The 15,794-nt window shown below is 49.2% G+C and overlaps 1 protein-coding gene across 3 annotated transcripts; it reads right to left on the reverse strand.

Annotated features, from left to right (window-relative positions):
- Positions 1–3,325: 3,325 nt before the first annotated feature.
- Positions 3,326–15,173, reverse strand: Brd2 (bromodomain containing 2). 3 transcript variants are annotated; one of them, XM_047558440.1, is made up of 13 exons: positions 14,798–15,173; positions 10,948–12,272; positions 9,171–9,474; positions 8,402–8,539; positions 7,777–7,915; positions 7,464–7,678; positions 6,974–7,348; positions 6,362–6,490; positions 5,920–6,171; positions 5,537–5,802; positions 4,617–4,921; positions 4,149–4,271; positions 3,326–4,060 (listed from the first exon to the last, which is right to left on the reverse strand). In XM_047558440.1, the coding sequence occupies exons 2-13, from the start codon at positions 10,971–10,973 to the stop codon at positions 3,924–3,926; spliced, it is 2,409 nt and encodes an 802-aa protein (XP_047414396.1). In that variant the 5' UTR covers positions 10,974–12,272; positions 14,798–15,173; the 3' UTR covers positions 3,326–3,923. The 3 variants fall into 3 exon arrangements, with proteins under 3 accessions (XP_047414396.1, XP_047414397.1, XP_047414398.1); XM_047558441.1 differs by lacking the exon at positions 14,798–15,173 and adding an exon at positions 12,863–12,948; XM_047558442.1 differs by lacking the exons at positions 10,948–12,272; positions 14,798–15,173 and adding an exon at positions 8,822–8,913 and having other exon boundaries at positions 9,171–9,313.
- Positions 15,174–15,794: the final 621 nt, after the last annotated feature.

Below are 15,794 nucleotides of genomic sequence, written 5' to 3' on the forward strand. Positions count from 1 at the left end.
CAGTGTTCAAGTGCCTTAGAATTGCCTTCTGCGAGCCTTGCTGGATCTTACTCTCACCTGCTAGCCAGCCAGAAGGGACTCCTTAGTGGAACTATCCGGCTTCCACTTCTAGATAGCTGTATTCGGGAGTAAGGGGCATCGATATCTCTACATACATGACTGTATATATGTATATAACTCACACACATTCTATGTATGTAACAGACACATACACAAACTGCTCCTCTAGTGTGATTTTAAAAAACCTTCAGAGAAAAGTTCCATTTATCTCCAACATAGCTTTCTTTGTAGCTTTCAAACCTATCAATGGCCCTTCTACATGACTGCCTCTCCATTTCCAAAACACTATTCTTACTTGCTGGGACTAATTGCTGCAGTTGTTTTCTAAATAATCCTCATTAACTCTATGTCAAAATGATACTGTAGTTTTTTTTGTTGTTTTTTGTTTTAGTTTGGATTCTTGCTGTCTGTCCAAGTTGTTCTCAAACTCCTGGGGGCCCAAGTGATTTTCCCACCTCAACCTCCTGAGTAGCTGGGACTACAGGCACCAATTCTAGCTATGTTGTAATTTGGGCAAGTTGCTTCATCTGTGTTTCATTTCTTCACCTATTAAGACTTAAAGAGTTATAATGAAGACTGAATAGAAGTTGGTTTTGGCATGGTGCTTTGCACATAAGTGGTCAATATGAATTTTTGAGAAATTCATTATGAATTGAACTTGATTGAAATGCCCTCCTTGGGCTCCTCCTCGCCAATTCTGCTGGCAATATTCACTCTTTCCCGATTACAAAAACTTCCCAATACTTTGCGCACTACCCTACTAGAACTACTTATAATTTTTATTAAAAACTGTCTAACATCATCCCCTTCCATTCTCCCCACATATAAACTGAGAAGGAGCTGACTCATTCAGTGAGTGGGATCTTGCAGAACTTGAACCAGGAATGATAGGGAAAAAAAGGAAATTAGTTTATCATTGAGATATCACATTGGTTCTAACATTCCCACAGTCTGTCACAGATGCTCATTGCTTAGATAGACCTCCCTTTGGTTATTTTGCACAAGGCCCACAGAATAACTCCCAACTAGTTGTGGTCCTTGTCCTGGAGTCCTTCATGCTGGCCACTCATGGAAACAAAGCCTTCTAATAAAAGGACTAGGGTCCATAAGATGGGGTGCAGTAAAGCTGCATAGTGTATTAAGACTGAGTCCCACTCTTATCTTGGAGTGAATCTGTATAATCACTGATCTGATGGTTAATTGTATTCCATTGATACTAAGCAAATTCCATGAAGCTAAGGCTGTCTTCATATCTTTACCTATACCTCTTGTCTGTTGAAAAATTAGAGAAACCAAGGGGACTAAATAAAGGTGTTGACTGGATAAATAATCCCTTGACCTCAACCACACACCTTTCCCCACAAAAAAGGATTCCTACTGAAAATTAAATTTCAAATGGCATGGATGGCCAGGGAAGAGAAACAGCAGAATCCAGGATTCCAAGAACAGGGAGGGAAGAGCAAAGGAAGAAATGATGCCCAAAGGACTCCATCCACTACTGGTCCTTCTGTGAAGTCTATACTTGCCACTTTGACAACCAAGATGAAACTCAAGTCCTGAAACTTAAAATGCCTAAGGGGGGTCACAGCATGGAGTAGAGCTGTGTTGACTAGTTGATTCAACTAAGGAAGTCAGTCAGTCCCAAGAGATTGGCCCCCAGATGGATCTAACAAGTTTTTTTCCAATCTCTATCTGGACTGGAGTTCATAGATGAGCCAATTCTTCTCTGCTTCTTAAAGCATTTGGGATTGCCTGGATTCAAATTTTGGAGAACCAGAGCCAACTCCAAAGATACTTCATAAATCTTTTGATGGCTAGAAATTATTCTTCCAAATTACAAAATTTAAAATGTCTTTTTAAGAAGTACAAGAACAGAAGGGGAGCTGGGCATGGTGTTATCTATTCCAGTGGCTCCAGGAGGATTTAAAGTTCAAACTCAGCCTCAGCAATTTAGCAAGGCCCTAAGCAGCTTAGTGAGACCCTATCTCCAAATAAAAAGGGCTGGGCATGTAGCTCAGTGGTAAAATGTCCCTGGGTTCAATACCGGGTACAAAAAGAGGATGTGTGCATACAGCTTATTGGTACTAGATTCTCCCAAGTTTATCCAATTCCAACCTTAAATTCTACCCCCTAAAATGAGACAACTCAATTCATATTTAAAAATCGAACTCAATTACTTTTACTTTTGTAGAAAAATAATTCCTACCACCCATTGTACCTTTTCAAAGGGAACATCTATGCTCACTCACAGGTGAACTCCATTAGCCCAAAAACTGAAAAGGTTTCCTCCCATTACTAAATCAGGCCAACCCAAAGAACTATTCGCAGAACTGATTATGATTTACATGAGCTGTTGCCCAGGATTCAATTTAACTAGATTTCCCAGATGAGTTGAGAATAATTGCTACTTCCAAAGTCTTCCATCTTTTCTGGCGTCCATTCTGTACCTTGCTCTGGATGGCACCACGTATGGCACAATAAGCCATTTCCTTCATATTCCTGCAGGTTTCTAACTGCAATCCATTATACTAAACTGAAACATCTCCCATATACAACACAAACCCCATGCTGTGAAAACCATACATCCCATCCTGAACTACCTTCCCCTTAGCAAGGAAAGAGGGTTTGTTTCAAGTCTTTTTGTTTCTTGAGATACAGGGCTGTGAAGTCCAAGACAACTGGTGGCCATCTCCTATCCATTTCACATTGTAGTTAAGTTTAGGAGACAATTCACACAACTAGTACCAGAAAAAAAAATCTTCAAACCCCAGTACTAGGGTTTGAATCCAGGGCCCATACATGCTAGGCAAGTGATATCCGGCACTGAACTACCCACAACCTAGCCCTTTTTCAGTGTTTCCCAGTCTGATCCTGAACTTGTGATCCTCCTTCTGCAGGACCTCCTCCAACAGCTGGTATTACAGAACAAATGTGCCCCATGCCAGGTCAAACCTGGTTATGTACATGAATGAGCCACATTAGTTCAGGCTCATTTATAAAGGGCCAGCAGTACTATTATTAATGCAGCCAACAGTATACATAAACACTCAAAGCAGTCCAACTGCAGTTGGGTATATTCCCCTCAAAAATGTCTTTCCTAAAAATGTTAAGGGCAGCAGGCTGGGAGTGTACTCAATAGTAGAGTACTTGCCTAGTGCGTCAAAGGGTTCAGAGCACCTAGCACTGTAAAAAAATTAAACTAATCAGTTCTTTTGAAACCTACAAAAACAAGTATTACTATGATGACTCACTCAAAACTTGAATAATATTTTCTTTATTTACAAGTTAGAATCAAGAGACAAAGACAGTCCAGGGGACCAAATGGGGAGATGACTGAAACCCCCAAAGCCCCAAATGGAGCGGAAGGAAAAAGGGAAAACAGAGTAGAAAAAAAAAAAAGTCAACGTAAAAAAAGAGCTCCCCCTTCTTCCCTCCCCATGGAGGCCAAGGGGACCATGGCCATATCCCCCACAGCCTCACCTAGCTTAAAATAAATTAGAACAAACAACCTCAAAACAGGGCCCTTAGAAGTGAACAGGGCAGCTATGGCCTCAGGTAACATTGTGTCCAGGGGCTTTTGCCCACTCCCACCCTGTACCCTTGCCCCATCCCCATCATTCTCAACAGGGGGCTCTATGCCCAAGAGGTTACTCCCAAAGGGGCTGGGAATTCAATCTTATTTTTGTCTGTGTCCCTCCTCAATGAATGTTCCTGCATTCCTCCCCCCTGCAGAGCCAGCTCTCCTACAGAGGGGGGAGGGGAGGTGAGATGAAAAAGTGTCACAGCAAGGGGGAATGGGGTGGGGCAGGGTGGTTCAGGGGTCCGGTCCTGCGGAGCCTTCCTGCCCCATCTGGCCTGGCCCCTTAGCCTGAGTCTGAATCACTGGTGTCTGAAGAAGAGGAAGATGAAGAGGAGGAGCTGGAATCTGAGCTGGAGCTGGAAGCACTGAGGCGTGACACTGCTACTTGCTGTGCAGAGGTCGACTCCGTTTTCTCACTCGCTGAAGAAATAAGTTGAAAGTTAAAGATATACCTGTTTTTGTTTGTTTAAAAAATTATAAATTTGCAGCAGTCTCTAAGAATTCTCACCTTTCTTGGGGGGCTTCTTGGTGGAATTGAGCTGCCCACTGACATCTTGTAACCTCTTTTCTAGTTCCCGCTTCTTCTCCAAAGCTAGTTCCTCCTTTGTCTTTCCCACAGGCTTCTTAATGGCTGGGGGTGAGGGAGAGAGATATAACAGAATTCACTGATTGCCTTAAGCATCCTAGAGTTACTGGTCCTCTAGGCTTCCAAGTTCCATTAAAAAAAAAAAAAAAAAAAAAAAAAAAGTTGTAGTTGGGCACAATACCTTTACTTATTTTTATGTGAACCCAGTGCCTCACACGTGCTAGGCAAGTTGCTCTACCACTAAGTCACAACCCCAGCTCTCCAAGTCCCATTCTTGAACATCAAGGAAGCAACACACATCCCATTACCTTGGAAACTGAGTATATTATATATGCACCATTACCTCTTTCTAAGATGTCAGAACCAAGGTGGACTTCAGGTGATACTCACTGTAGGGCTTCCGGGGTTTCTTTCGTAGGCAAGAGAGGACATAGCGCTCAAGTTCTCTAAGTGTGGATGGTTTGAGTGTTTCAAAATCAATTTCAATCTCTTCTGGGTTTGAGTCACGTAAAGAGGGCTCCCGGGCTTGGATTATATGTACAACTCGACCCAATTTCTCCCCAGGTAATTTGTTGATATCCAGGCTTAACTGTCGTTTCTCGTCATAACTCATGGGCCTACTTTCTTCTTCTTCCTCTGAATCGTAACCAGTTGGCAGGGCAGGTGGGGCTGTCTTTGTGGTCTTTTTGGGTAGCCTATAGGCAAAAAAAAAAAACCCCATCAGAGGTGAATTCTGGAGAAGAATTCACCTCCCGATAGTCCTACTACTCAACCCAGAAATTTATTTCCTGCTTAGAGGAATTTGTTCTTGCAGTAAAGCAAAAAAGGCAAGTTAAAGGAGGGTTACTGGGGCACTGCGTTATGGAAGCTGAGCATTTTATGGAGCTCCTTCATCCCAAGCATTTTACATTTACTTGGGGTTTTAAGGTATGCTGGCACAAGTCCATCTTTTTGCTCCCTTAAGTACTACTAAACTAAAGCCACTATTAAAAAACAGTAGAAGACCACCAGATGTCTAGACTCGTTTATTTAGAAGAATGAGTAAACTATGGCACAGGCGAACAAATCTAGCTAGCCAGATTATTTTTTGTAAATTGTTTTATCAGTCATAATTCATTGTTTTCATATAGCCTACAAACTGCTTTTGCACTACATGTCTGAGTCAGGTATCATGAGATCCCATGATTCTCAAAGTCTTTATTTACCCTGATCAGTCATTAAAAAAAAAAAAAAAAAAAAAAAATCTTTATCCAAGGGAGTTAAAGATAACAGAAACCAAACTAGTCTACTTTGACCTTATTAGAACTCACTTGTTGCTGCTTCCTCCAGAAGGTCCAAAGCCAGGAGTGCCTAGCGTGGCAGCATTGCCACTCCCACTCCCACTTGCTTTCTTGGACTTTTTGGGCTGAGGAGGGCGGGGTGCCCGAGGCCCCTTGTCATCATCATCAACACCAGTTCGGCCACGATGTTTCTCTGCTTTCCTTTTCTTCTTTTTCTCCTTTTTCTCTCTCTTTCGCTTAGGCTTAGATATGGGCCCCTGGGACAGTGCGGCCAGTTGTTCATGTACTGCCCGAAGCTACAAAGAAAAATGTCAAGACATGAAGTGGGAAGTATTAAGGGAAAAAAAATTAGGACCAAGACAGGGAATGAACCAACATTTTGCCCAGTTAAAGACTGAAGAGTGACAAAGTACCTGTTCTTGTAGTTCTGCCAAACGATGAGCCCTTTCTTCCTCTGAATCTGAGCTTTCACTTTCTTCCTCTTCCTCCTCATCATCTTCATCATCTTCCTCCTCTTCCTCAGAGGAGCTCTCACTGCTACTTTCCTCACTAGAGGACTCTGAGGATGACTTGGTGAGCCCAGGAGGCAAAGCAGTGGAAACTGGTAAAGGCCCTGGTTCCAGTGGTTCATCTGGCATCTTGGCATAGCGAAACTCAAACACGTCCTGGGGGTAGGGGGGAAAAAAACAGACTCCAAATTATGCTTGTAGTGTCCTGGCTACACCTAGCCCTCTAGTCATATAGTTTCAATTAACCGAAGAATGGGAAGATTTCATGTTGAGGACACACAACACAAATTGAAACAATGTCTCTCCTATGCCCATTTATTCTTTAAACTTCAAACTTTTAACTTACCTGCAGTTTTCGTGCCATGGCCACAACATCGTGGTCTGGGGGGTTGTACTTATAACAGTTGGAGAACATAAGCCGCACATCAGCAGCAAACTCCTGTGCATCCCGGTAATCACGATTCTCCATCTTCCGCTGCAGAAGGAGGCAGCATCAGAAGCTGCACAGGCAGAGAGACTCACCTTTCCCTGCCAACCCCAGACAACACAAGAGAGGCCCTCTCTTGAGAGCACAGGAGGGATGACCTTATGGATCTGTACCCTGGGGTTCAAGTTAGAAGTCAAAGCAATTTGGGTAGGTAGAAGAAATATCTTTCTAGAAAAAGAAATCATTTTTAAATGATATGGGAGATGACCTGACTCTTCTTCCACCACCTAACTTCTCTGACCCAACACTCCCAATTAAGTAGTACTCAACTGTATGAGTAGAGTTGCTCTGAAAACAAAGAATACTCAATCCTTATTGTAGGAAATGCAATTTCTAACTACTTGACCTGCCCCTTTATAGTTTTGTAAAACCAAGAATCAAAGACTGTTGTGTACCCATAAGGAAACATTTTATTGATCCCTAGGTGCCAATCACTGCCTGAGCAACACATCTGCCCCATGCAGTGGGTACCTTGACAGTGCTGAGGTCCATGGGGTGCTTAATGATGTCATGGTAGTCATGCAGGCCAAGAGCAGAAGCGTCCACTGGTTTATAGAAAGGCCACGCATAGGCAGCATGCTTTTTAGAAAGCAACTCCTTTAAAATGCCATTGCAATGTTTTAACTGTTCTGATAATTTTCCTTTTTTAGAGCTCTGGTGTTGCTGCTGAGAGTCAGGCAAGTCTTTGCGTGGGGGCTTGATGGGGCGGCCACTCTCTCTACGCATAGGAGGAAGCCGTGCTGCTTTAGGCTCAAGACTCCCAGGAGGGCTGGCTGGGGAACCAGGAGCCAGGATGGCTGTAGGTGTAGGAGTGGTAGTATCTGCTTTTCGTTTAACCCCTTTCTTCTGCAAAGAAAAAAAGACAAAAACAAAAACAAACAGCAGCAGCCTATTACTCCAGGTCCACTTCATTCGAAACCTTTCCCTCCCCACTATCCAAAACAGATTCATTTATCTGTACCTTGGCAAGGGGCTGAGCTGGGGGAGCTGCAGATACAGCAAGAAGTGGGGGTCCAGCAGAATGTAGAGACTTGAGGAGGGGAGAAGAAATGACCGATGGATGGGGAATGTTGAGGACAGTGGTAGGTATCTCAGGTGGTGGAGTATACAGGGCTGTGTGTGACACTGAAGAGACAGCAGGCACCTGATGGGCACTGGTAATACTGCCCTGGAGTGCTTAAAAAAGAAAAAGACAGAAACAAAAACAAAGGAGGTTTAGTTTGTTTCTCTTTCTTCTCTTTAGGTCTCCATTTATAAAACTCTCACTCTTCCACCTGCCAACTTGGCCCCTTTCTTATGGCTGTTCTTAGGGATGGTCACCACAAGCTCTTGTTCTTCTTGAGGCATTGATGCCACTTTCTGAAGGAAGATCTTTTCCAGTGTTTGCGCCATCAGGACTATGTCATCAGTGGGCTAAAGAAACAAAAAAAAATTTTTAAAGATTCAAATACTAGCAAAAAATAGATGACCATATGACAAGGGCATTACCATTTTCCCTCAGGCACCTTTGTCATCAAGTGCTAAAAATTACCCTAGGCCAGTAATGCCTCCTCTCTTTCCTGTCTCTCAAAATACAAACTAATGAAGTACATGGTCCTTGTTCACAAGCTTAAGAGAATGAGAGCTGATGAGTAAAACAGATCCTTGCTCTGCTCAGGTCTCTGGAGCTTTCTGAGAAACAGGGCCACCATCCCCAAGTATGAAATGTGTTCTACTTAAATAACCTTAAACTATAGAACTCTGAAGCCACATTACTGGTAGTACTATTTGGAACTCAGATTTTTTTAGACCATGACTAACTGGATAACATCTTCAGTGGTAAAAGATAACATTACACAAAACATTTAGTTGTAATAAAGGCCATCTCACCATCTGCTAAATGAACACAGAAAAACTTACCTTGTTGTAAATGTAGCAGTTGGTGAACATGGTATTGAAATCCTGCATACATTCTGAGGCAGCCCAATAATAATTGTTCTCAAGTCTCCTCTTAATAGTACCCATGTCCATAGGCTGTTTTATTATTTTGTGATAATCCTAAGAAAAGAAATAGTACGTCAGAGCTACTAAAAATTAAAATACCTACTCTCCCAGGGAAATTACCAACCAACACACACACACACGCCCTACGTATCAAAGGAGTATAGTTCCCTAAACTGCGGCCCCAGTTAAACTAGAGGACCAAAAAAAAAAAGGGTGGGGGTGGGGTGGGGTGGGGGAGGGGAATAGGATTCTTAACCCACTTTTGGGGCCCCTACTGCCTTTCCCTAACCACCCACCTCCCACCCATTCTAGAATCTTCCCATCCTGTGACATTACCTCTGGGGTTGGCTATCCATGGGCTGCATGAGGGAAAGGAAGAAGCTAAGAATTTTGGCCACCGTGGTCCTCTCCCAACCCGGGGTGGGAATCTGTAAAATGGAGCCAGGGCACAAAAGTTAAGGAAGGACACATAGAGGGCACAATAAGAGATGCCAAGATAGAGATAGCAAGCGGTTGGAACAATCACAAAGGACCAAGAATTCAGAACTTGGGTGGCTATCTGCCCTACAGAAAAGAATTGGGAACTCCCTAGGGGCCGCAGCACCTATACTAGGCAGCCCACCCCCTACTCACACACATTCTTGCTCATTCCCATACCTCCCCCAACTCTAATGTTCCTACTCACCGGCAGACCCAGTTTGACAGCATCTACAGGCTGCCGGAATGGCCATGCAAACTGATGTTTCCACAGAGCTTTCATCACCACCTTGTGCAGGTATTGCAGCTGGTTGGTTACCCGTCCTGGCTTTTTGGGATTGGATACTTCAGGGGGTGGTGGGTTGGCAGGAGTTAGTTGCAAAGCCGGCACTGACGCCATTGTAGGGCTCTCAAATCCCTCATACAAAAGAGAAGGCTTTCGAATCCTTTTTCCTGGAGCTGCTGCCTCTGGGCCCAGCCCCAGTAACCCTGCATTCCCGTCCCCAGGGAGCCTGCAAAGATGGGAAACAACATTAGATGAGGCGATCTCATGGAAATCAAAGAGTAATTTGCACTGTGTGCCCAATAAATCCAAGCTCCAGACTTAAGAGAGATGACTAAGCTTATGCAAGTGGATCCAAATATGAACCAATATCAAAATAATCTGTAGAGCTTTTGTTAATGCCCACATCCCCCTTTCTTATTTTTAGTGTAGCTAATCTAGATACCACCTTCTGGAGTCTGGCAACCAATGTTCAATTAGAAATAAGAAAGCAAGCCCCAAGATGGCACATCTCAGAACTACAGCCCTATGGGGATGACTCTTAAACAAAATAGGTGGAGCTGAAGACCAAGATTCCTCCTCACTAGGGGTTTGGTGGTTGCCATGGTGGTTGAGCCTGAGGGAAGACAGTGAGAAAAGGAATAAACTAGGGAGAAAAACTTCATAAAATGCTGACACCTAAGAATCAATCCATCTGGGTAGAAGAAACGTTATTCTCCTCAAGCTAAGTATTTAATGCCATAATAGAAAATGCACTAAAAGTCTAACTTAAAATTCAGGCAAGGAAGCATTTTCTCAGACCTCACTAGAATTAACTGCCAGCCCTCCAGAATTATTTGCAAAAATCCATCTCCTCCAAAAACTCAAAAAACAGCCGCACAGCCAAGGTCACAAGTCCCTTCCCCGATTGTGACAGCACCCCCCATCCCACACACACACCAGGCTAGAGAAATACGGTCTAACAGTTTCCACTGTAGCATCTACTGGAGATGAAAACGCCAACAGTGGTTCTGATACTCCTCGGGACCAGGTGTTTCCCACCACCTAAGATTAAAGACACCACTTAGAGACCTCATTGTTTACATCCGCAGAGCTGCAAAGTATTAGCTCCACCCTCCTGCCCTAAATCAAACACTCAACACCATCGAAAACCAGCCCCCTCCTTCCACTCACTGAAAGACAAGCAGGAATTTAATGACACCTTAGACGTTAGGATCCCACAGACTGGGAGTGGGATCCTAACGTCTTCCTCTACCCTGAAGTTGGGAATCCTCGCGGCCAATTCCTGAAGCTCGGTCACCATGGCAACTACTGGCAGAGGTGACCACGAACCCCCAAACACCATCCATGACAAACCTAAGCTAGGCACCAGGCCCAACACCCGCAGGACCTGCTTGTCTACTCGCAACTACTATTCCTGCCCTTTCTGTCACCGAATTAGCTCTGCCTAACTCGGTTAAGACCCGACTATGGCTGTAGGGTATAAATTGACAACCTGCGGTCCCCCCACACGCAACTGGGTCGCCGCCACCGTTCCAAAACCGTCGTTCAACCCCCTCCGCGAGCTCGAGTCAACAGCTGCGCCGAGGAGCAACGCGTAGCAACCGGCGCGAGTGGTTCGGTACTGCCCCCGAACACGGTGCCCTCTACCCGTGCCGCCGCCCCGCAACGTCCCCTTCCCACGCGCGGCTCAGAGACGTACTTGTGGGGAGTCACGTTTTGCAGCATCTTGACCGCGGGGAACCGGCGCTGCCTTCAGCCGCGTAAAGTCCAGGTGGCCTCGGATCCCCTCACCGCCCGGTCCAGCATAACCCGGGAAGTGGGGGGGAGGCCGTTGCCCTTGGCCCTCCAGGCGACAACCTCCCCGCTGGGCCGGCACGAGCAGTCTCCTCCGCGCGGCCTCTCGCAAGACTCCCGGCAGCTTGGCGCGCTCGGCAGGCGGCGGACAGCAAGAAAATGGCGGCGGCCTCAGCAGAGACCGGCGTACGAGGGGGGGACAGACTCTCCGAACCCAAAGACAGTCCCCGATCCTAGACACCGTCGTCAATACAGCCCGCTGTTGATCTGCAGGGGTCCCCTCTTCCTGTCGGGACCTTACGGGCCGGACAAGATCTCGTTTCGACCTCGGATGGAGGCGGATGAACACGAAAAGTGGTTTAGGGAGCCGCCGCCTCCATCTTTGAAATCCTCTTGAGGGCGGAGTAGAGGGGGTGGACAGACTCCGAGAATTGGGCGGGGCCCGAAAAAGGGGAGCTTCAGGGGCTTCTATGGGGTCTGTACTGTCCGCCGGGACCGGTCATAGACCGAGACGAAGGCCATTTCCAAGCGGATGGACGTGGATTGTAATGGCGGCCCCCGACGAGTCAAAGGCTCTGTATCGGTAAGCAGAATCCTCCAGGTCGTTTCTAGAGGCTGCTCCACTCCAGCGCGAAATGGCGCCGCCGAGCCCCGCGCCAGCCCTTTATATATAGGCGGGGAGGAGGAGCTTCGTCGCTCATGCGCGCCACCCTGCTCCAGAGTTCCCCCACCCCCTCCGCGCGCGCTCGCTCGCTCACGCGCGTGAAGAAGCAAAGTCGAAGGGGGTGGATCCCATCTCCGCGGGAGCGTTTCTATTGGTCTGTCGAAGCGATGACGTCACAAACTTCATTTCCTAGTCTTCAGTCACCAGGCAGAAGAGTGCCGCATAGACTCAGAGGGAATAGGGCACCCGCCATATCTGAGCCGCTTGGTTGCGCTGTGGTTCGGCGACTCCAGGGAAGCAGGGAGGTTGGAATAGGTGCAAGGGCCATCTCCCCACGGCCACCAGCACCTTCTCCCCGCCTCCCCTTCGAACAAGTCCTCCCAAGCTCCCAAGCACGATGAAACTCCCGACTGCCAAGCTTGGGCTGGTAGTGCCATTCGTAGTTCCTCCATTAGCCGGACGGGAGGGGTCGCGTGGGCGTAGGCAGGCGCGGCTCGCCAGGGGTGTGGCTGCAGGACGCCGGGCAGGCAGCTGTTCTTGGCAGGGAAGCTGCTGCAGTGAAGAATCTGAAATGAGAAAGAAAGACGCCATCTTAGAAGTCGCGGCCTGCTCTTCTGTGGCGAACAGCTAAAGGCTCCTGAATGTAACGGCGAAGGGATTTAACGTTCTATGTTCCACAACCTAAAATACGGTTTGCTAAGTCTTAAAAATCCTCACTTCCCCTCCCCCAAAGCCGATCAATCGAAAGACAAAACACTGCTCTATTCATCTGCAAACACCCAAATGCTTATGAACAAGGCCACCAAACCCATAATACGTTCCAAAACGTGCATGTCCAAGCACTTCTCCCATCCCAACCCACTCGTCCCTGAGCAACACAACACCTGCCTACAAAAACCTCGACAGCCCTGAAGTGGGATCAAAAACGCAAACCCATCCAGCCTGTAACACCCTTCTCCTCCCAGAACTTCATTCCGGCGTCTGGCTCAGAGCAGAAAAAAAAAGTCCTACAAGGGGCGAACCAGGGGGGAACCCTCCCCCTCCACGCGAGCTCAGACCTTTCCCCATGCTTCCCGCCCCACGCCGGGGCAGACCCGCACCGCCCTCTTGGGGTCCCCTCAAACGCGGGGGCGAAAAAACGCCCCCATCCCCCCACCAGTGTCCGGAGTCCTCCCCACGGAGCTGCTCGTCCATCGGTCAGCGCCAGGGAGGAGGGCGAGCAGAGGAGGCGGCGGCTGTAGCTCAGACTAGCCCTCCCCCTCCTTCTCTCCCCTCCTCCCCTCCCCCCGGGCCGTCCGCCTCCGAGGAGGGGCAGGAGCCATTTTGGGAGCTCAGTTTCGCCCCCTCCCCCTAACTCCAAGTCCTCCTCATAATTTGATTTTCTGAATAAGCTCACAGACCATGTATGAATCAAGAGCCGGAGCCCGGGTCAGGATCTCTAAAGCACCTCTAGAGGAGGTGCCCCTTACCGTAGAATGAAAGGGTTTCCCTCACCTGGGAATACCTGCGCTTGATACCCCCCATCAACTTCCCTTCCCTCGTCACGGAAAAGAAAGTAGGTTTGTGTGTGCGTCCGGGGAAGGAAGTCAATGTGGGGTAACGAATACAGGGAACGCGTCCCCTGCCCCTGGAAGGGCTTGTCAGGGCCTCCTGGGCCTTGGAGCTGCCATCACGCCACCCTCCCTCCGCAGTAGCCCTTGTGCTCGAACCTCGGATACTGCACCTAACATGGCCGCCAACCTCCCGTCTTCTGGGCCACCCGAGTAGGACAGACCCCGCGGGGCAAAGTGCGCCTCGGGAAAGCAGAGTCCCCGCGCCCCACCCCCAGCCCACCTGGGATCCGGCCCTGGCCCCCCAAAGTACAGCGGCCCCGCCCGGGTGACTGCAGCAGGGAGGGCAATGACACAGCAACTTTGCAAAGACCTCCTCCCCTCCCCCTAGTGGCCCAGCCTCCCAAATCTGCTTTTCTCCGCCCGGGGCTTTGCAGGTCAGGACAGTGGCCCATCAGGGGGCCGGCCAGGGCGGAAAAAGTTGGGGCGGTTGAGAGAACACTGGGCTTTAGAAAGGGAAAGGGTGGCCAGACTTTTAACTCTCATTTCCCTGCCTTCCGGAGAATCACTGCTCCCCGATCCTTCCTAATCCTCCCTTCCCCCACATGAGTCACAGGAGAGGCCACTGCTACTCAGTAATTTGGAAAAGTAACTCTTCCCCTCCTTTCCGTTCCCTCCCCCGCGGTACACAAGGAGAGAACTGTTCAGGCCTGGGGGAGGGGATGGAAGAGGCCACCCTGGAGGAACCCGAGACCTTGGAAGCTGTGAAATCTTTCCAGGTCCCGAGCTTTCAGCTGCCCAAGGCCACACTTTGTACTAGGACCCACCTTGGGCCTGGGCTGTTCCCAAGTCTGTAACCTTCCCCCGACCCCGGCCTGGAGTAGACGAAGTGCCCAATTAAGACTTAGAGGGGCAACGAAGGTGTGGGCACAGGCCCCATAGGCCGCGTCCATGTGAATGCACACAAATTCGCTAAGTGACTAGGAGCTCAGCTCCAGCACGCCATGTGGTCACTGCGAGCTTCCATCCTTGACACAAAGGGAGCCCAGAAATGCTCCTTCCAGAGTCTCTAGGGAGAAAGTGAGCTGGCGCCTGCGAAAACCTCAGTTCACAGCCTCAACTGACAACACTAGAGCATTTACATCCATGATTAGGAATTAAAGCCAGCACTCCCACTCTTGAGCCTACAGGGACACCCCTCCCTCAGCCGCCAAGGATCCCTTCTCACCTGGCTGCAGGCTCCTGTACCCCCAGGGGACGAATGGAAGGGGCGACACGCCGCCCCCTCTTCCCCTTTGCCCTCCAATTGGTATGGAGGCAGGAGGTTGGCCATTCCCTCCCCCATCACAGTGGCCCTCTCCTGCTGGTCCCCCTCCACATTCCCATTGGCTGTGAAGTGTTTGAAGCACAAATCCCACTCAGGATTCTTTTTGAACCCCAAGAATTCCACACACACCCCGACCTCTTCACCGTATAGATTTAAGTCACTGGCATCTAAATGACTACCATCCCATCATCCCCGCCCAAGGGCCCCTTCTCACCTGGATCGTGGAGCCTTCCGGGGGGGCTCCAATGTTGCCCTCGGCTTGGTGCGGGGGGAGGATGTAATCCGGGGTGTCAACCCCCCCGGAAACTGAAGCAGTGTTGGGGGAGGGGGCGTAGCCCCCAGCCCCTCCCTTCCCGAGCGGGTTGGGGGTGGGGAGAGCATCGAGGCCGCGCGGCCACGTCAGCAGCACCCAGATTGGCTGATCGGTGTCACGTGTCCGCCGCTCCCCACCCCACCCCCCGCCACGAGGCCCAGTTTTCCGAACGTTCCTGGGGGTCGTTTTTTGGGAGGCCATGGGGCCGCATGGCCTAGGCCTGTCTCCCGACACCCAGAACGCGCTAACTGCTGCTTCTTCGTATCCCCCGCTTCCTATCCGGCTGTCTTCGACCCTGTCCCCCCCACTCGCCTCTCTGTACGGGTTCAGCATGGCTGCCGCAGCCCCGAAACGTGCACAGCGCAGGCGCATGGGCGCGACCAGAAAGTGGGGGGGTGGGGTCAGGGAGTGCCCGAGGCTGCGAGGAGGGCAGCAGTGCGCAAGCGTCCCAGGCCAACCGCAGCTCCCGCCGCGGGCCTCGGAGCGCGCGCAGTGGGTGGGGCGGAATTCGGTGCGCGCCGACCTCTTGCCTTGTCAGCCCTTCCCCCTCTGCCAGGGCTCTACGGAAAGGCTGGGGACGGCGGGAGTCGGTTCCTTCTGGCCCAGGATAAAGTGTAGCTTGGCACGACCTGGCCAGAGTTCATCGGAAGCGCCCGGCCCCCAGCTGTTGTCAGTGAAGGAGAATGGAGCCCGGCTGGAGATGTGAGGGTTGGCAGGGTGGGGCCCCTCCCTTGGCGTAGTGTGGTTGCGCCAACCGAGAGGAAGTTGATCTCCTGGGTGGTGCGAGCCGCGGGGATGTGAGGTGTGCCCTCTAAGTGTGGGCGTTTTATTTAACTAATTAGTTTTAGACTGTTTTACAACTTCTCATGTCCCCAGAACATACAGTAGACTTCTTTGC

Source organism: Sciurus carolinensis, chromosome 7, assembly GCF_902686445.1.
Source record: "Sciurus carolinensis chromosome 7, mSciCar1.2, whole genome shotgun sequence".
Lineage (NCBI taxonomy): Eukaryota > Metazoa > Chordata > Mammalia > Rodentia > Sciuridae > Sciurus > Sciurus carolinensis.